Below are 22,347 nucleotides of genomic sequence, written 5' to 3'. Positions count from 1 at the left end.
GAAGGAAAGTCTGAGATAGCAGAACCAGTGAAAACATCCCTTCCACAATGATGGAATTATTCAGGGTATGAATTAGTGTTTTTTGCTCAGCTGTAGTCCATTGAGAGGATATGTTTCCTTCCAATGGAGAACCTATCACCAACTAGGATTCAGCCAGCACTGGCTGCGGTCTTCATCCCCATGGAAGAGAGATTCTGAACAGGACCAGCTGCAGAGGTGCCCAGAGGTAATTACTGGAAATGGTAGCAGGTGGTCTCTGCTGATAAAAAGCTTCACACTCTTTTCATACTCAGATCTTGAGATCTTGAACTGGCAGTTATTTAGACCTGCATTTGCACAAGATTCATTTCCCTAAGGCATTGTAGTTTTGGTTGCAAAGAGCCAAGGTCAGTGGGGGTGTCTAGAGCATAATCTGCATCTGGTTATGTTTCACTTCCTCACTAGGCGGGTTTTCTCTGGCCACTGAACAATGCCCATTAAAGGTCTCGTTTTCTTCAGACGGAGAAAAACAAATATCATTTGGGCAATCTAATAAAAATTATACAAAAGAACTTATAAAACAGAAACAGAAAGATTTCAAAACCAAATTATGTTTATCAAAGGGGAAATGTGGGTAAGGATAAATGAAGGGGCTGGGATTGACATATATATATGACTATATATAAAATAGGTAATAAGGACCTACTGTATAGCACAGGGTAGTCTATTAAGTAGTGTGTAATAACCTACCTAGGAAAAGAATCTGAAAAGGAATGGATATATGTATAACTGACTCACTTGTTGTACATCTGAAACTAATGCAACTTTGTAAGTCAACTATACCCCAATAAAATTATTTTTTTTTAAAGGCCTCATTTAAAAACTGTTTTCCCTCCATCTTCTTGATCATACTCCAGAACATCTCTGGCTGCTGGTGATGAATGCCATAAGAGAGAAAAGCTACAAAGAAGCAGAATTTCAGGACCAAGCCTATCCCTCATGCTGCTTACAGGCACAGAGGGAGGCTGGTTTCCACCTGTAGGGAGCAGTAAAGGGAGTGATCACAAGGTCGGCCCTGGAGCTGGACTCCTGCATTCTAATCCTAGCCCCACCACTAGGTGGGGGGCCTTGTGCTAATTACTTAACCTCTGGAGGCTTCAATTTCCTCATCCATATAATGGGAGGATAAAAACAGGAACTTTTAGGATGATTGTGAGGATCAATGAGTAGTAACAGGTAAAAACAATTACAACATTAAGCCCAGGCATATGAAAAGTACTATCTAAATGGCAATATATACACAATGGAATACTACTCAGCCATAAAAAAGAATGACATAATGCCATTTGCAGCAACATGGATGGAACTAGAGACTCTCATAGTGAGTGAAATAAGTCAGAAAGAGAAAGACAAATACCATATGACATCACATAACTGGAATCTAACATACAGCATAAATGAATGTTTCCACAGAAAAGAAAATCATAGACTTGGAAAACAGACTTGTGGCTTCCCAAGGGGAGAGGGAGGGAGTGGGAGAGATTGGGAACTTGAGGTTAATGGATGCAAATTATTGCTCCTGGAATGGATCTGCAATGAGATCCTGCTGTGTAGCAATGAGAACTATGTCTAGATACTTACACTGCAACACAACAATGGGAAGAAAAATTATGCATACATGTATGTGTAACTTGGTCCCCATGCTGTACAGTAGAAAAAATAAATAAATAAAAATTAAAAAAAAATAAAAATAAGTATTAGCTGTGACTATGGTGACCAAAATGTTTCAAAGATGTTTTTCTTGCTTTTTAAGCCATTAGCAGCTTATAGAGAAAGCATTATATTTCCTCCTCTAATCTCTCTCATTACTTCCTTCTTCACAGTTAAGGCTTCATACTTGTGAAAGGAGTAACTGTGTGTGTGTGTGTGAGAGAGAGAGAGAGAGAGAGAGAGAGATTATACATGGAAAGCTGTTAAGAGTGAGAAAAATGTATTAGAGAAGGTGTATTGAGTCTTCCTCTCTGAGCACAACACATTCAGGCTTTTTTTTTTTTTTTTTTTTTTTTTTTTTTGGGGCTGCACCTGGGGGATGGAGAGGTTCCTGGGCCAGGGATCAAATCCAGCCTGCAGCTGCGACCCTACACCACAGCTGCAGCAATGCTGGATCCTTAACATACTGTGCTATGGTGGGAACCCCAGGGCCATTTAAATAGTATGTATTTTTTAAGAGTCTGCATAAATAATGTTTTAAGTTATATATTAAGTAATCACAATAGTTAAGATTCTTTAAATGCTTACTAATGTTTTAGCACACATATATTTTTAAAATCCTCACAGCCACCCTGTGAGGTAGGTAGTTTTTTTTTTTTTTTTTTTTTTTTTTGGTCTTTTTGCCATTTCTTGGGCTGCTCCTGCAGCATATGGGAGGTTCCCAAGCTAGGGGTCTAATTGGAGCTGTAACTGCCAGCCTACGCCAGAGCCACAGCAACGCTGGATCCGAGCTGCATCTGCGACCTACACCACAGCTCACGGCAATGCCAGATCATTAACCCACTGAGCAAGGGCAGGGATCGAACCCGCAACCGCATGGTTCCTAGTCAGATTCATTAACCACTGCGCCACGACGGGAACTCCCAGGTAGTATTATATCTCTTTTATAGATGAGGAAACAGAGCCACATAGAGATGGAGAAATTTGCCCCAAATGAAGCAGCTCATAAGTAAGAGAACTGAGATACTCAGAGTCCAAAGACACACTAAACTTAATATGGCCATTTTCTCTACATGTTTATGAAATGAATTCCAATTCTGTGTACAAACTTTTACAAACTTGACATGTTTCCATTTTCCTTCAGAGCACTTAATGGGCTTAATATTTCTTAGGAGACAAGAAAGTTTTCATTCTTCCTCAAGTTTCTAACATATCATTTTTCTGATCATAACTCTAATATATGCTCATTAGAGAAAATGCCAAAGTACCTGGTAGTGAACACTGGTTGCTTTTGCTGCCCTGAATCTGTCCCCAGTCTTAGAAGAGGACCCAGATTTTACTTTAGGATAAATAACTTCCCCTTTACTTTTAGTTCTGTGGTTTCTGCTTGACTGCCCCACCTTCCCTGGGGATCCAGAGGTAGCTCCCATTTGCTCTGAGGCAAATAAGTATCACATCCTCTCAGCCTCAGAACCTGATTCAAGGACTGGCAAATAACCTGTTGAAAGCCACTGAGGTGTGAGGAGATATGTGCCAGTGCCCATGGGAAAGATGAGCTTCCTCTGTCAAGAGAGTAAGTTTGGAGTGTCCGTTGTGGCACAGCGGAAACGAATCTGACGAGGAACCATGAGGTTGCATGTTCGATCCCTGGCCTCGCTCAGTGGGTTAAGGATCCGGCATTGCCGTGAGCCGTGGTGTAGGTCACAGACACGGCTCGGATCTGGCATTGCTGGGGCTCTGGCGTAGGCCAGCACCTACAGCTCTGATTAGACCCCTGCCTGGGAACCTCCATATGCCATGGATGTGGCCCTAAAAAGACAAAAAAAAAAAAAAAAAAAAAAAAAAAGAGAGGGAGAGAGTAAGTTGCTAAAAGAGACTTTCTTGGCCTGGTTGTGATGTGAGAGCTGGAAAGCTGCAGCCATCTTGGACTCATGAGGAATGCCTAGAAGCACCAGGCTGGGACACCCCTGCACACAGAGTGAGGACAGAATAAAACTAGACTTGACATCATCTGGGCTCCAGTATCTATCCTTGACTGAAGCCATACATCACACCTGAGGTTTTCAGTTAGAGGAACCAGTCAGCTCCACCCCACTATTTTGTTGTTGCTAAAACCAATTGGGGACTGATTTTCTGTCACCTATAACTGAAAGACTTCAACTATAAAAATAAAGAAAAAATAAAAATAGGGAAAAATGTATCTATAGGTGTAATTCTTTCAGAACTATGCATTCTTTGAATATTAAAATCATTTACATATTAATTTTATTCTCAAGCCTATCATAATCATAACATTTTTCCATGTAATGAAATATTTTCATGGATATAGTTTTTCATGGCTGCCCAATATTCTACTGCATGAAGGGCTAGAAGGATGATATTTTGGCTGAGATCTGATAGATAGATAGACATAGATAGACGATACTCTGTGACTAAATCCATACTTTAACTTGCCATTTTGAAATACTTCCTGATTAAAAGTTTTTAAAAGCTGAATTAGTGGACTAAAGCATATGAATGTTTTTGACCCTGAGACATATTGCCAAACTGCTTTCGAAGAAGGCTGGAGCAGTATAGAAACCCAATAGCCTCGGTATGGGAGTAGCTGATCACGGGCCTTTCATCCGTTCAAATGCAGAGCCTTCTCACTTGTAAAGTAAAAAATCATATTTCTTTTTAATGCGCACTGATTTAATTACCATTGATGTTTGACATTTACCATATTTTTCTCCTTTGTAAATGGGTGGTATTCATCTTCTCTACCTTCTCAGCTCTTGAGATTTTTGGTGTTATCTTAGAATGATCTGAACTCTTCAGATATGGAGGAACGAGCCCTTTCCTATATTTGCCAACAGATATTTCCTCTGGTGCTCTGTTTAAACTTAGGATGCTTTTGATCTATGGAAATCTTTAAATCTTTTCCTCTGAAAACTTCTTCCGCATCTAGAGATTGTATATTCATTGATATTTACTTCTAATTTTTTGATGGTGTTACTTTTTTAAAAGTTTCTGGAATTTACACAGTATGTATGATTTTAGTCTTTTTTTTTTCCCCCAAATAGCTAACAAGGTTCCATTACCATTTACTGAATAAACTTTACTTATCTCCCTGATGTGTAGTGCCTTTCTTTTCATACATTAAATTATCATTGAGCCTATATCTGGGCTACATGTCCTATTCTCTAACCTCACTACCCTTGAGCTAATGACACTCTTATTACTAATTATTATATTACTAATAGGATTTTAAAATAATATACACAAGTCTAATTTCACCAGTTCTGATATTTTAGAAATATTGTCTTTTTTACCTAGAATCATTCGTATAAGGCTTCTATTATATCTTTCAGTGGATTTTATGGTTTTTTGGGGGGAAGGGGGAATAGTTTCTATTATCTTTTTGTTAAAGCTATTCCTAGACATTTTATATTAGTTGTTACTCTTGGAAAATTTTAGAATTCTTAATGCCTCCCATCTGGTCTCTTCATCAGAAACTGGAAAATCCTGAACCACGAGTTTGATGTAAACAAATGAGGTGAAAGGAACTGGAGGAGCCACTGGGAGCAGAAGATACTATGAAACCTACAGAGCTGCTCCAGCGGTGGCTGAGCTGTCCTCTGGAAACAATTTTCTCTGTGAGACTACAAAGTTTCCAGCTCGACTTTCAGCCTTCTCAATGTTTAAAATTAGATATTAAAAAACCTGCAGCAGATTCTTACCCAGAAGAAGACAGCACTGGCACAGAGGGTTATACGGATACATTTTCCCCACGTGGTAAAGGGAACACGCTCTTCTTCCTAATTAAAAAAAAAAAAAAAAAAAAAAAAAAGAACAAGGTTAGTCAATTAAGGGATTCCTCCAATAAAATGATTTTTCTTTTAATTGTCCACTGAATCCTAGGCTACATTTAAAAAAAAAAAGTTTGCAGACATAGCCTCTATAGTGTTTGTTAACAATTTCCAATATACACAGAAGAAAACATGTGCAGTGTTCATTTTAATATTTTTTTAAAAATACAAATGTGGGAGTTCCCTTGTAGTGCAGTGGGTTAAGGATCTAGTGTTGTCATTGCAGTGGCTTGAGTTGCTACTGTGGCACAGGTTTTCTGGCCAGGCTCCATCCACATGCCACGGGCCAAAAAACCACCCACCCAAGACAAAACAAAAAAACCCCTTGTGAATAGTAAATTGTTACCCACCATGATTTGAGCCCTGGAGTCTGGTATCTGACAATGCCAAGCTGTAAAGCTCTATTCCTGAGCTTGTCTTGGATTTTAAAAGGGACCACAGTGCAGAACAGAAAGTTTCACAGGTCTCTCCAAGCACTAGGTATCCCAGTGCACGTTTATGTATTAATTAGATATAACTATGAATTTTTAAAGTTACCATTTTATAGTTTCTATGAATCTATTTAGATTTTTTAAAGACAAAATCAACAGTGTGAAAATAGCTGCAAACACATACATGGCATTTATTTTGTGCCAGGGCTGTTCTAAGTAGGTTCTGTACATTAATTGGATCAATCCTTACCACAACCATATGAGGCAGCAACTCTCTTAGTCCTATTGTAGAGCTAAGGAAACTATGGCCCAGAGAAGTTAATAAGTTGTCCAAGATCACTCAGCTAGTAAATTGCTGGGCTTACACAGAAATTCTGGCAGTTTTTTCCCCAAAGCCTCACCACCCCATTGCTGGCCTCTCTAAACAATGGAGGATGTGTTCCCAATGAAAGTAAAATGAAGAAAAATGATAAAGAGAAACGAACCTTCAGCTTCAATTTTTTTTAAAAAAAACTTTTCCTGCTTATTTTTAAAGATACATTTATTTATTTATTTATTTTGTGGCTGCATCTGCAAGTTCCCAGGCCAGGGATCAGCTCTCAGCTGCAGCTGCACCCCATGCCCCAGCTGTGGCAATGCCAGATCCTTAACCCACTGCACCACAGTGGGAACTCCCTCATCTTCAATTTTTTTAAACAAGTAACATTTCAATGGAAATTTCACTACTTAGTTGGCAGGGTTAAATTTAAAATTGGCAGGTTTAAATTTCCAAGATGTCTTTTCTTCAGTGTTTTCCATATGTTACCAATAATACAAGTTTTGTTTTTCGGTACTCAAAAACGCCTTGAACATCTGATTTTGTCTAAGTTTCAGCCTTCATTTCTGAATGTAGTCTTTCAGCAACACATGCTTTGACCCCATCATAAATAATGGGAGCTCTTCATAATGGGGATTATCTGAAGCTTGCTACATTGTAAAAGACAAATGTCACCTTCTGTTGGTAACTGAACCTCATTTTTTTCCATTTATAATATGAGGAGGCTGAACCACTCCCTCCAGACCCTTTTAGTGCCAACATTCTGTAAATCTGTGATTCAATTTATAAAATCTATAGCTGGAGACATTTTCAGACGTTCTTGGTAAAAGCATTTTCTTTTCCAATAGTCATTCGTATTCAAAACCTCCTGTCCTTATGCTGATGACTGCAAGTACAATCAGCTTTAAATTTTCTGTGTTGATGGAAAGAAGCAATAATGCAGATGATTCAAAAAAAAAATCATCTTTCACTGGCTCTGGAATGTTTATACAAAGAGATATACAGTTATATTTTTAAAAATTCTGCAGCAGCAGTAGCAGCAGCGAATTTACCTTTCTAATTATATAAAATGCCTAGCATGGTGCCTGAACACAGTTGGACCTCACTCAGCAAATGCTCTTCTTCCTCCATTCTTTCTCTGCTTTTAGGCTGAGTCACACTATGTTGTGCACATCCCGGCCAGAAGGGGGAGCAGTGACAGAGGCTGAGTGCAAGACAAAGGGGCAGCTAGTCTATAATGAAAAGGGGGCTGTAATAATGAAGGTACTTGTGGAAAATTCACAATCAATGATAAAAACTACTGTGTCTTTCCTTCTACATCGATGTCACAGTCTTTTTTTTTTTTTTTGCTTTTTTTTATTGGGCACAAATCAATGCATCTTTTCTCTTACATTTATGCTGGTTTTTTTTTTTTATTTTTACTGTTATTATGAAAGAAGGGACCACATTTATCTCCTGTGTCCACAGTCCTAAGCAATACACCTTCACCTTGGCTGTACATTAAAAACCACCAGAAGAGCTTTAAAAAAAAAAAAAAAAAATCCCTGTGCCAGAATGCACCCCAGGCCACTGAGCACCAAGCTGGGCATCAACATTTTTAAAGTCCCCCCGCGATTCCCGTGTACAGCCCAGGTTGAGAATCCCTGAACTAAACAGACGAAACCACATTTAGATAACATCCTCTTTACCTGAGTGATCTCGTTTATCACCACGTGAGTACACTGTGCCTCATATTCTGGTCGGGCTTGTTCTTCCTGCTGTAACTCAACAGTGTCCCATTCGTACTCAAGTTCTGCCTGGCGCCTCTTCCAAAACTCCAGAAACAAGGTAACTAATAAAGAGAGAGAACAGCATTGTGCGGATCTTCCATGATGACTGATGCTTCAGAAATCTGTGCTGCATAACATTAATTATCCACAACACTTTCATATGTGGTCGATAAATCTAATCTAATTTATAAGTGGTACTGATACTTAAAACAGAGAAGAGAGTTAATGCCTTTTTTTTTTTTTTTTTTAAAGGAAAATGATGACCTTTTATTCAACTTGTGAAAACAGATCCTAGTCTGTTTGGGACAGACTCTGCCCTCTGTCCTGCTTTGCTGTACAGCAGAAATTGGCACAACATTGTACATCTTTATAATATACTTTATATAAAAAAGTATGCTCTATACTTTAATTAAAGAAAGAAAGAAACCTAGTGCAGGAATTATGTGAGGCCTCCTGGTCTCTTTACACAGGAATGATACCCCACCCCCACTGGTAGCTGACCTTGTAATCCACTGGCCCCAAGAGAGAGCAGAGGCCATGACCTGTACACCATCAAGTTCTATCTCCCTGCATGGGATGCTTTAACACTGGGGAGTGTCATCTACAAAGCCTCGGGTATGACTTCCTGACACTCTCAGGTTACCCCAATACCGCCCCCCTGCCAAATCCTCTACGTAACTTGTAAGAGAAACTGAGCTGGCTTAGCTGGCAGACCCCTGAGAGCAGGATGGATGTGGCTGCTCCTGCCTCAGGATGGTCCTCCTTCTCCTTTTCTGTGCCCTTCCCAGAATGAGAGAGACTGCCAGAGAGCATTTGTGATTCCTTGACCAGAATCTTCCAAATTAGACCTCTTCAGGTGAATCGGAGTGTGGAACCTGCATCTCATTCGCCAGCTACCCTACAGTCTCATCTGGCCAAGACCAAGGCCAATGAGTGCAGAGGCCCTGGCTGTTGAGTGTTCAGTTTGGACGGTGACACCTCCACCACTGAGAACCTGCCCAGCCATGTGTGCCTTTGCCACCATCCAGGGAAATGAAGCATCCATGGGAGAGAAGGCTTGAGAGCAATAGGCAACTATGGATCAAACTGTGACTGGCGGGTCCTGCTCCCCACCTGACCCATGCTGACTTCCCGGGCAGATGCTCTGAAAGAGACCCCCACCTGGGGGAAGGAACCCACTTTCCTGGGGCTGTATATGCAGCAGCACAGTCTGTACAATACGTCACCTGCTTACCAAAGTCTCCTAGGCTCACGTCCCTGATAGACAACATGCACCCCAATCAAACAGAAGATTCCTGCATCTGAATTTGCTTGAGGATTCTACTGCTCACGCTGCATTACAGCTTCCATTCAGGAAGTTCTTTGCACCTGTCTCCCGCTCTGTAACCATGACATCAGTCCAGGGCTAAGGTTCATCCTCCCCAAAAGGACACACAATATTCCCTACACTGACCTCCACTGGTGTGTTGCAAAACAGAAGAGCCCTCCCACATCCTGACCTGCATTTGCTTCTACGTTTATCCTGCATCATGGCCACTAGAATGTCACCTTCGTGAGGGCAGGGCTTTTGTCCTGTTTGTCACTGAAGCACGAGCACACAGCAGGTGCTAAATAAGTATGGGGTGAATGAATGAACTGAGGGAAGTCATTCCAGAAATGGGAGAACCCCCACTGCATGCGACTCCTGAAGGAAGAATCACCCACCTAGAGGGCCCAGCTGACTCCACCTGCTCCCTGCCCTGAGGGGGTGTCCACTTTCCCCCACTCTCTGCCCTGCCAGTCACTTGGGCCGGATGAGCTGGAGATGAAAACGTCATCATTGATCAGTGAGGCTGCAGCAGCTCTAGCCCCTTGAGTGCTGGGAGTTATGCAGGGAAGAGAGGCTGAAGGAATCCTGGTATGTACCCTCCTACCGGGCAATCCGCTTAGAGCACGGGGACTATACACCAGGGGACCGCTGGTCCTTTCCAACCCAGAGAAGAAGACTGCATGGTGAGAAGAGGGTGCCAGCCTCTTTATGAGCCCAGCCTGGAGCAATCTCTCTAAAGCCGCTTGTGTGTCTGTAAATCCCTCTACATTTTGTCATTTTAATCTAAATATTAGAAATACAGATGTTTTTGAAATTTTTATTGATTTTTTCCGTGAAGAAGATCCTCGATTTCCTCCTCTGCTAAGAAACGAAAATTACTTTTCACTTTATAAAAAAAAATAGCGGCTTACTTTCGTGAATTTCTATCTTCAAACATATCTATTTTAAAGGAATCTCTGATGTAGGACATGAAAGTTGTGCTGCGCTCTGGCACTTAAAGGCAGGCGGAGATGAAACAAACCAGGACTGATCTCATAAGGCTGGAAGGCTGGGGATTTCTCATTCCTGATACAGAAAGAAGGGTCTGGACTTGTGTAGATGAGGTAGAACCCAGGATGTGGAGCTGACGTTTTCTAACCCATTCCTATAATTCAGAGCCCCAGACAAAATGGTGCAATTAGATCAATGAAAATTAATATTTCTGCATCCTTCTAAAATTTTGCTACAAGTTTGTCACTGTACACTGCATTTTGTCATTGATCTAAAGGCTGATGGCAGCCAAATTATTTATAGAGCTCTTACTCTGTGTTTGTCACTTTTTGTCTTGGGGGGGGGGTCTCAGGTAATTTGCCTAATTTCCCTGAGTGTCAATCTTCCTCATCTTTAAAATGGGAGTGGACAGCCATGAGAAAGAATGATGTAATGCCACTCTTGTACTAAGTCAGAGAGAGAAAAACAAATGCTCTATGAAATCACTTATATGGCACAAAAGAACTTAGCTCTGAAAAAAGCAGAAACGGACTCACAGAGAACAAATTTGTGGTTGCTGAGGGGAAGGGGGAATGGGGGAGGGATGATTAGGAGTTTGGGGTTAGCTGATGCAAACTATTCCATTTAGGATGGCAAAACAACAAGGGCCCTACTGTATAGCACAGGGAACTCTATCTCATATCCTGGGCTAGACCATGATGGAAAAGAATTTTAAAAAATAAAATAAAATGGAGTGTAACAGCTATTCATTTGCTCAGTACCTACTAGCAACAGTATCAAGAGGAGATGATTTATGAATATAAAACTCCTCTTCATACAAAAAGCAATATAAGCAATTCTAATGAGTGCCATAAGGGGAGGACAGTGGATACCCTTCCCCTTCTTCCTTGAACTTGAACGTCAAGGGTAGAACGGCTGCTTTTTACCAAATCCTGAACTTAAAGAGCACTTCTGACTGAGAAGTGATAGGACTGCCATGCAAGCACGAAATGGCCTGGTGAAAAATAATGAGTTTTTGGCAGATCCTCAAAGCCTTGAAGGGTGCACGCCCTAGGAGCTGCAGGAGTGGGTGGGAGTTTCTTAGTCCCTAATTTCACAAAGCCAAGAACTTTGCACTGAGGGAGTGGTGTCCATGAAAGACCTGGATAGATCGATAGCCTAGCATAACCACCCAGGGTTCTGGAGCACTCTGGGTCCACATGGCGGCTGACTCACACTACTGTGTGTCCCCGAGGGATGGCACTGGACCATGCGTGATGATGGACAGGAATTTCCTGCTCTGGATATTTTGCTTTCTCTCTTCCTGCAATGTGACAACTGGTCCAACCCCTATGGGGAGCACGGCATTTATGTTCTCTGACAAACCCCACACCACGCAGCTCAAGCTGACTGGAGACAGACAGGGCTCTTCTATGAACATATAACGAGATGAGACAGAAGGCTACTGATAGAAGAAATGTTCACACCTGGGGAGTGGAGAAGTCATCCTGGCTTATACTTGTGTTAACTTGAACATTAGGTAACTCAAACAGCCAGTTTGTGCCTATCAAACATACACTGTACATCTGCTTTAATTGTTACAGAAAAGGACTCACTGACCAGAAGTAAAGAATGTTCATGTTAAAAATAAAGATTAAATACTCCCTTACTGGACACCAGTGCTGGTGCTCCTTCAGTGAAAAGACTCCCATCCCAGGTGCCAAGGCCACACTGACTCGTGTATGTGCTGATCTGGTTTTTTTTTTAAAACCTTGAAGGCATGTATCCCTGGCCTGTTTGATGTTCTTTGTTCTGACAAGATCTAAAACTGTGCTGAAAACTCTGCTTCTCTGGAGGAGTTTCTCAGAGGAATCTGGCAAGCAGACTTCTGGGTTATGGTCCTCAGTGTGGACTAATAAAACTCAGAATCAAAACTCTTTTCTATTCCTGTTATTGATCGTTTACTTTCATCGACACTGCCGAGGGCACTGGGCATCAACCCCAGTTCGTCCTCTCAATCAGGATATCATACATCCAAAGAAAACACGCATCAGCTAAGAAGATGCCGTACGCAGCGCTGAGGGTTGCATCCAGCCATGTCTAAGGATGAGGTGCAGTCCAGTCAATGGGCATGTTCTGGGTGATTTAAGAGTTTGCTGCTGAAGAGCTGGGACATTGTACTGGGCCTTGAAACTATTCAGATCTCTTTACTAACAAAGGCAGACAAGGCTGGCGAGCTTGCTCAGCCTGTATTCCAGTTCCGTAACTGAAAGACTATAAGCTTGAAAATACACTTCTCAGACGCTCCTGCAGTGAGGGTTCCAGATGAGGTTTGACAAATGTCCCTCAGATGCATTGTGTGCTCAGAAACCCAGGTGAATGGAGGCAAAGGTGGCTGTGGGAGCTACGTTATTTGGCTGGTGTGGTGGCAGCCGGAGCAGCAGAGACCTGAAACCAGCAGTCACCACAGCTATTCTGTGATCTCCAAGTGTAGCTAGTGAGGATAATGACTTCCTAAATGCCCCCCGCCGCCCGGCCCCCCATATGCGTCTGCTGTTTTTCTGGAGGTCACTAGGCCCAGCCTAGAACGCAGGGTGCACCAGATCCAAGTAGGTAAGAAACAGGGAATGGGAAGGTGCCCAGAACCTGTACTTCAACCATGACGTGGTGTCTACAACTCCAGGACCCACAATGAGTAGATGGACTGCTTTAGCCTGAAGGAGGGGATATTTTTCAGATAAGCATATGATTTGTGCTATATTTATTACAAAAGGTTTTCTATCCTCAACTTTTATATTTCCAGGGAGCAGAAAACTACTCTGCCACATAAATGCGGGTGCAAAAGAGATGCTACAGGAATGAGATGATGGTGATATGAAAACCTTCAGTTCTGCAATTTCAAGCTTTCTGTAATGAGGTTCACAGCAGTAGTTCTCATAAGGCAGAGGTAACCAGAAAAGCAATATAAGGCATTTAAAATAAAGACTTCATCATGCATACATATCCTTAAAGATACACATATGGTGCTACGAGCAGGGCCGAAATGTTTTCTGCATTCTAAAATCTCATGAGATAAAATCAGCAGCTTGTTAGTTCTATAAACAGGGTGGAGTTAATGATTACAGAAAGCAAAGTCAGCTAGGAAATTTGAGGTTTGTCTTTCCAGCCTCAAAGTTAATATTTTTTTTCTTTATTTAAAAAGTATTTTTAAGTTAGGGTTATCAGCATCCACTAGTATATGGAGTTCAATAGATGTGCTAGAATTTTACAGATTATGAATCTAACTATAGAGATTGAGACTCAGCTTAGACTGGGGTTTTGACAGTAGTTAAAAGTGTCCCCACCCATGTGTCTGGGGATTAAAAAAAAAAAAAAAAAAAGGATGTATTTTACAATGGAGGAATACAGAGAATTTTAATATATGAACTTGATCTTTATTCTTCAGTGGGTCAGATATTGGTTAGTATTTGGTTTCCAGCCAAAACATGTTAAGTGCCTGAATGCCAGTGTGGCTTATTAGGGAAGTTTGGCCATTTTAGAGTAGACTTTATGCAGGAGTGGCAACTAATACCTCTTAAAAGCATCTAAGATAATTGGGCTGTCTGTTCTGTGATTCATTTGGGGACCCTTCACAGGCCCGACCAGGCAGAAGAGAAATACTGCCAAGGACATCTGTAAACAGCTGTATTTGTATGCAAGTTGCATGTGCTGACGTCTCCAAAATATGAGACTTTGCTCTTTTTCTTCTCCCACCTTGCTATATCCTGAACTCTATTTCCCCCTTGACTTATACAGTAAAATAGGAGGTGCATTTAATTTTGAAAGTGGAGATTTCTTCCTCAATGGTGGAGCATTTACATCAATTAAACACGTAGAAGTCTGCATTTCAAGAAAATGATAACTGCCTCATTACATTAATGATGCTATTCAAAGTAAATACCATAAATACGTGTTCAAGCTTCCATTTACAAATTCTATCCTTTAGGATCATATCTGTTCTATTTATTTAAACAGAAGGTTATTACTATAAGAGAAGCAGCATGTACTTGTTAACTATCACTCCTAAAGAAGTATATAAAGAAGACAGCTTACCTGTAATCCTTGTGTGGTTGCTTTTCCTGAGCCCTAACCCCATGAGAGTTAGGCTGGATCACAGTTGTGGGGTTCTTACACCAATGGCTCCCAATGAATTGTGCCTCCTTGTGTCTAAGCCCTTAGGCAATCCTCCCATCTCCTCACGTTGTTGTTAGGGTGGCCATGACTTGCTTCGGTCAATGGGAATTTCGCAAACTTGGTGTCATTATAGGCTTAGGAAAGGCCTACAGTGTGCTCCTCCAGTTTGGCTTCTCTTTGAAACCCAAAAACCACTATGTGGAGAATCTGGGCCAGCTCACTGAAGGATGAGAGACCATGGAGAGCAAGACCAGGCAGTCCAGCTGAGCCCTAAGGACCAATCCTGCCTGTGAACAATGCCTGGAGACCCTCCCAGTTGATATAGAGAATCATCAGAAACAACAAATGTGTGTTTAAGCCACGACATTTTGACAATTTTTATGCAGTAATTGATACAATGGCCTTAAGAGTTATAAATGGAGTTTGTGGAGAGCTGAAGCTTGGGCAATCCAAGGTACTAAAAGTGGGTTACTTTGATACTCTATATAAAACTGCATAATGCTATTAAAATAGATGCTTGTATGATCTTGGGATTTCTCTTTGTTTTTGGTTAAAAGGCAAAAGAAAAATGAAAAAAAAATGAATATAACTTACCCCAGACTCCCATAAATACAGCAAAGACTAGGGTTCCAAAACTGTCAAAGATGCACAATTTCTGGAAAATACAACAATGACATATAAATAAATCATGTTCTTCATTTATTAGAATTCAGCAAATATGAAATGGCCCATATATTCTACACTCTGGGAATTTCTTTTAAAGCTCTTACCTAGTTTGACAATCACCATATCTACTACATACTTGTTGATGGGATTTCTCTTGAAAGCAAGCAGTCTTTGCTGTATTTACCAGAATACATTTTCCAATGGACTCTTTTCATATCATGATACAGATATAGGCACAGCTGCTAAGAATTCATTCTGTTTTAAAGCCTCTAACAGGTTTTTGAGTAACAGCCTCTTTTTATGGACTATCATAGTGAATTTGAGAAAACAGAATGGCCCTAAGGATACAACAGATTCCAAGCAACTTCTAGATTTACGAATTACATCTTATCATCTCACTCTGGTCAGAGGATAAGTTCTTGAATTTCTGCCTTTCTCGTTAAGAGAAGCACGAAGCTGGGAGATGGCCCTCCCCAGGAGAGCTCTATTTCCTCAAATCCAATAACTTTTCTACCATCGCTGACAGAAGCTCCCATTAGGATAAGGATGCCAAAGTGCTTTTGTTGATATTTCAAAGGCTACAATGATCACGAATGAATACATGACATACTCTATTTACTAGTTCTGCTAAGTTTCATCTTTTTGCTAGTATATAAACAGTCTATCTACCTCTAGAATTCCTGGAAAATCACTTAATTAGTTACCAAGTTTTCATTAGTGAGCATTTTTATATCTCCTAAAAAGGTCCATAAAGTTAATGGAGAAAATGGCAGACATAATATCAACTTTATGACAGATCTTATGAAAAGTAAAAAAGAGGAGTGCCCATTATGGGACAGCTCCAATTTGATCCCAAGCCTGGTAACTTCCATATGCTGCAGGTGCAGCCACAGAAAAAGGAAAAAAGAAAAAAAGAAAAAAAGAGTAAAGATATTGTAGAAAAAGAAGCTATAGGCTAAAAAAGAGAAAAGGCAACCTTTTTATTGCTAAAGAAAATTCAAAGCTGCTTATAAGGAAAACTCGACTTTTTAAGGTAACTTTTTGTTTTGTTTGTTTTGTTTTGCGTTTTAGGGCTGCATCTGTGGCATATGGGGGTTCTTCAGGCTAGGGATCCAATCGGAGCTACAGCTGTGTCTGTGACGTACACCACAGCTCATGGCAATGCTGGATCCTCAACCCACTGAGCGAGGCCAGGGATCAACCTGTAACCTCATGGTTGCTAGTCAGATTAATTTCTGCTGCACCATGATGGGAACTCCTAAGGTAACTTTTTGGGTTGCCCTTTATACTGATATAAAATGGGTAAAGCTTTCATCTACATAACTGTATTAGTTATGCTAATTCTGTAAAATAATATCTACCTATCCATCTTCTCATACATCCTTTCCCCAATACCTGTAGATACCCCTCAACTATCCATATAAACCCTGAGCAGAAAGCACAGTCCCAAACTGTCATCTAATTATTCCTCTCAGAATCCAGCTCCAGGAAGACAGAATTAATAAATGAGTGAAATGAGTGACTGTTCTGGGAAACAGAACTCACCACCTACTCCTCTAGTCCTGGAATTCCATGGACCAGAGACTTCAAATCTTTTAGCTTTGACTCTTATGGAGCTGTATTTTCCAAGTTGTCTTTTAATGTCATGGCTTTATCCCTTATTGAAAATTAATACAGGAAAAGTCCAAGAGAAACAGTTTTGCATGTTACAATGTCATTATGGAAGATTCTACCCAATGTCAACTGCTCTTCTAGGAACCAGTGCACCTTCTCTCTCTATTTGATCCCTACTTGCCCTGATCCCTCTACCTATCCAATCCAGAAAGAGAGCATCCTACTTGTGATTCCATCTCTCTACTAGGCTGAGAAAAAGCTGGTGGAAGCACATCTATCAGTGCTACAGGGGGAAGAAAAAAAAAAAAAGGAGCAGTAAAAAAGTCAAGGTTACTGCTAATGCCAAGCTTACTCTAGATGCCTGGCTCAAAATGAGAGATGTGCTTCCACTAGCTTTTGCAATCCTAGGAGAGGGAGTTAGGCGGTTTGTAGAAGTTATCATTTTTGCCACATTGTAGGAACTGAAGAACCAAAGAAAGAAAAAGATGGTTGGCCCCTCTCCTCTACATATCCCAGGAGCAACAAGGAAGCAGGAAGTAGAGGACAAGAGAAGCAAAGAGCTTTCTTGGGAAGAGCCTTAGCTTGGCTTTGCTTGGCAGGAAGGCACAGAGACAGAAAGCCAGTTATGTTAACAGTGGCCAAGTCAGCATACTGCTTTAGTCACTGGGAGCAGGAAAGAAGAGAGAGCTGTATGCATAGGCATGATGATTGTAAAAGGAACCAGTTACAATCTAGAAAAATGGATAAATGACAAAGTCCAACTGGATAGCATAGAGAACTATATTCAATATCCTGTGATGAACCATAATGGAAAAGAATAAGACAAAGAATATATATATGTATAACTGAGTCACTTTGGTATACAGCAGAAATTAACACTGTAAATCAACTACACTTCAATAAATTTTGTTTTCTTTTTATGGCCACACCGGTGGCATATGGAAGTTCCCAGGCTAGGGATCGAATTGGAGCTGTTGCTGCGGGCCTACACCACAGCCACAGCAATACCAGATCAGAGCCACATATGCAAACTATAACACACCTTGTGGCAACACTGAATCCTTGACCCACTGAGCGAGGGCAAGGATTGAACCTGTATCCTCTCAGAGACTACTTTGGGTTCTTAACCCACTGAGCCACAATGGGAACTCCAAATTTATTAAAAAAGAATCTAGAAAAGTGATCATTTGCTATGCTTTCTTCCTGCAAAGAACTAAATCAAAATTTTCTAACAATCTATTTCAAAGAAGTATATAATAGAACCTAACTATGTTTCCCCTTTATCTTGCCAGCTAAAAAGCTAAGAACTTTAATGTTTAGTCACAAAAATAGTGTTAATCCTGATTATTTCCATAACTGTTTCTTCATTTCCTTGATTCTGATTTTCTATTTTTAATTTGTTAACAATTTGGGCATGCATGTAAATTAGTGAATACTCCATCTCTTCCCCAAAGAATATAAAAATGTATAAATGAAGAAATGATTGAATTAACCAACCAAAAAATCATGAAAAGATGCTTCTTTTTCTCCTGTCTTAGCTTATTTTTTTAAATTTTATATAATGATATTTTCCCCATTATAGCTGGTTTACAGTGTTCTGTCAATTTCCCACTGTACAGCATGGTGACCGTTACACATACATGTATACTTTCTTTTTTCTCACATTATCAGGCTCCATCATAAGTGATTAGATATAGTTCTCAGTTCTATATAGCAGGATCTCATTGCTAATCCATTCCAAAGGTAACAGTCTGCATCCATTAACCACAAGCACCCCATCCATCCCACTCCCTCCCCCTCCCCCTTGGCAACCAGATATGTGATATCATATGGTATTTGCCTTTCTCTTTCTGACTTACTTCACTCAGGAGGAGAGTCTCTAGTTCCATCCATGTTGCTGCAAATGGCATTAGTTTTTTCTTTTTTTATGACTGAGTAGTATTCCATTGTGTATATATATACCACATCTTCCTAATCCAATCATAGCTTATTTTTCACTTCATTGTTTTACTCATATTCTTTTATATACTTCCTTCCCTTTGTAAATCACTCTGAAAAGACTCAAGGGATTTTTTTTGGAAACTGGGATAGAATGAAAGACTTTATTCTTTTCCAAAACAATGAAAAAAAATGGACACAGTGACATATTTGAATGTCATGTGCTTAAGGATGGGTAGGAGGAGCAAAAGATATGAGAAAAGAGATGGCGGTTGGGTGTGTGAAAAATAATTAACAACAATGGAATTTCCATTTGTACGTTGTGGAGTTCCCTTTGTCTCTGGTATTGTCATTAGTGCTTGCCTTAAATCCAGTGCCTCGGGACATGCACCAACTAGTCACCATTATGAGTCAACATTACTAGACAGCCACCTCTCTCTTATTAGTGCCATGTCTTTTGTTTGTGTGATCTATGACAAATATTTGTAGTCTAGAACTTGTGTTGGTTGGTGGGAGGACTGGGCAATGAAATCTAATTTAATTCATCAATTAAGTATAAAAATTCATGTGTTGACAATTCCCTGCAATCATCTTAATCAAGCAGTGGAACAATTTTTCAGACACAGAGTTCAATTTGAGAGGGAAGTGCCTGGTACTATACTCAGCTGGTGAGGACCCTGGTAAAAGGCAGATGTGCTGTCATTGTCTGGCTTTGTCAGTTCTTAGGTGGGTGAGAAAATTAATCTCTTACTCAGTTTTTCAATCTGTAAAAAGGAGGTAACACCAGAGTTCCTGTCGTGGCTAAGTGATTAATGAACCCAACTAATACCCATGAGGACACAGGTTTGATCCCTGACCTTGCTCGGTGGGTTAAGGATCTGGCGTTGCCGTGAGCTATGGTGTAGGTCACAGACACAGCTCAGATCCCACATTGCTGTGGCTGTGGCATAGGCTAGCGGCTATCGATCTGATTTGACCCCTAGCCTAGTAACCTCCTTATGCCTTGGGGGCAGTGCCCCCCACCCTGGAAAAAAAGACAAAAAAAAAAAAAAAAAGGAGGTAACACCTTCTGTCTGTCTCACATGGCTGTTTTGAGTGTCAAAAGGAATAATGTGGTACAAGAACTTTGCAATGTATGAATTATAAAGTGGCAACACTATAATAGTGGTGTATTCAGTTCAAATAAGACTTACATGGAATAGAAAAGAACATTATGAGGTCATATAAAGATTTCTAAACTTTCACAGCAGATCTAGGGGACACAGGGAGATCACTACATATATTGAATTTATGAGGAAAACTTTCCGAAGCAAGCCAACCATCTTTCTTCCTGTCTAGAGTTGCTGGCATGCCTTTCAGTAAGCTCCCTGCAAGCTCAATGCTTTTCCTAAACCTCCAGGATTTTAAGATGCCATACAGTTCAAGACCATCTGCATGTGTGAGAGAAACCAGATGTGTTTTGTGGAAATGTTGTGAGACAAAGTGAATATCTGTTTTCATTTGTAGACAAAACCTTTCATGTGCATATTTATAAACAGAGTCTATTTGACCAGCAAGGTCTTTAAAAACTCAAGTAGGGTTGCAGCATGCTTTCAAACTGTGAAAACACAAATTTCAGGTTTCCATTCACTTGAATTAAGGAAAATACCTATAATAGCAGACCTATTAAATTGTATTTATCAGATAAGCCAAGTCTGATATTTCTGCTTTGATTACTTGAAATACTCAAATAGTTTCAATTCCACAGTTCCTCACTGATCCCCTAGGATATTTTATTTATTTTTATTAATTTATTTATTTCTGGCTGAACCCCCAGCATATGTAAGTTCCCAGGCCAGGGAGCAAATCTGAGTTGCAGCTATGACCTACACCACAGCTGAGGCAATGCCAGATCCTTAACCCACCGTGCCACAGCAGGAACTTAAGAGATGTTGGATAAGGCTTTTAATTTTGATGTATTATTTGTAAAAGAGGAATAAGATAGATATGCAGGAGTTCCCGTTGTGGCGCAGTGGTTAACGAATCCGACTAGGAACCATGAGGTTGCAGGTTCGGTCCCTGCCCTTGCTCAGTGGGTTAGCGATCCGGCGTTGCCGTGAGCTGTGGTGTAGGTTGCAGACGCGGCTCGGATCCCGCGTTGCTGTGGCTCTGGCGTAGGCCGGTGGCTACAGCTCCGATTCAACCCCTGGCCTGGGAACCTCCATATGCCGCGGGAGCGGCCCAAGAAATAGCAACAACAACAACAACAAAAAGGAAAAAAAAAAAAAAAAAGAAAAAGACAGATATGCATTTCATATCTATCTTTCAAAATGAAGGTTTAGTGGAAAATCGCCTTCCTAAAATCCTCAGAGAAAAAAACATAATCACTGTGTTGTACTAAAATTATTTAAAGAAAAAAACTGTTTCATTACTTCTAAATGTTTGGGGAATGAATACCTTGGAGGATTCGCAAGTAATACTGAGATTCCAGAATGAACAAAGCTTATCACATTGAGGACACATTATGATCTTGCCGCCAATATTAGGATCACAGACTTCTTTGCTAAAGAAAAAAGAAAAAGAAAATTTAATTAAAAAATTTTTTAATGAACAGGACTTTCTTTCTACCAGCATGATAAAATCCAACATGATTCATGATGAGAAAACCAAACTAAATTCTTACAGAACTAGAAACAGAAATGAACTTCAGTAACCTGATAAAACATTGCTAGGTAAAAGCTATAAAAAATTACATTTAATGGTAAAGTGCTGAAAGTATTTCCTTTACATCAGAAGCAAGATGATGGGTTCTGCTATCACCACTTCTTTTCGGTGGAGGTCCTTGCCAACACAGTAAGTCAAGAAAAATAAATATAGGAGCAATGGCAAAGAAGAAAGAAAACTTCTATTACTATCAGATTACATAAGTGTCTATATGGAAATTCAATAGAACATGCAGATAAATTATGGGATAAGTGAGTTTAGTAAGTGCGTTAGACACAAAATCAGTATACAAAATATATAGGTGTCACAAAAAGAAATTATGTCTCTAGAGACCTGTAACAGTTAGGAATTAATTTTTTTGGCTGTCCCATGGCATATGGAGTTTCTGGGTCAGGGATCAGATCCAAGCTGCAACTGTTACCTATGCTGCAGTGGTGGCAATGCTGTATACCTTAACCCACTGTGCTGCGCCAGGGATTGAACCTGCATCACAGTGCTCCAGAGATGCCACCAATGCCATTGCGCCACAGTGAAAACTCTAATTAATTTTTTTAAATACTGCTTTTCAATAGCTTAAAAATATGAAGAGCCTAGAAATAAATCTAATATAAGATAGGCAAAATTTATATGGAACAAATGATAAAACTGTTCTTAAAGAGTGAAGAAGACCCATATAAATGGGTACATTATCATGTTCATAATTTGGAAGAATCAATATTTGGACTTGTCATTTCTCCTTTATTTGAGCTGTAAATGCAATAGAAGAGCAAAGGGCTCAGAACAGTAAAAACAGTCCTAAAGAATGAGGTGGGATAGGTTAAGAAAAAACGACCAAGGGCACAAAATAAAGAGTTCAGAAAAAGACCTCTGCATACACCAAAATTTGACATATAACAGAGAGAGTTGGCCCAGCAAATCAGTA

The 22,347-nt window shown here is 40.2% G+C and overlaps 1 protein-coding gene across 1 annotated transcript in view; it reads right to left on the bottom strand.

The window, feature by feature from the left end:
- ANO6 (anoctamin 6) overlaps positions 1-22,347 on the bottom strand; it is a 224,646-nt gene that overhangs the window by 30,762 nt on the left and 171,537 nt on the right. The window contains 4 exon segments of the mRNA XM_005655713.3: positions 5,409-5,486; positions 7,973-8,115; positions 15,099-15,159; positions 21,159-21,264. Coding sequence (XP_005655770.2) covers positions 5,409-5,486; positions 7,973-8,115; positions 15,099-15,159; positions 21,159-21,264 — 388 coding nt within the window.

The sequence above is a fragment of the Sus scrofa genome, chromosome 5, assembly GCF_000003025.6.
Source record: "Sus scrofa isolate TJ Tabasco breed Duroc chromosome 5, Sscrofa11.1, whole genome shotgun sequence".
Classification (NCBI taxonomy): domain Eukaryota; kingdom Metazoa; phylum Chordata; class Mammalia; order Artiodactyla; family Suidae; genus Sus; species Sus scrofa.
Note: the sequence above shows the minus strand (reverse complement) of the source record. Positions and strands in the feature narration are given on the sequence as shown.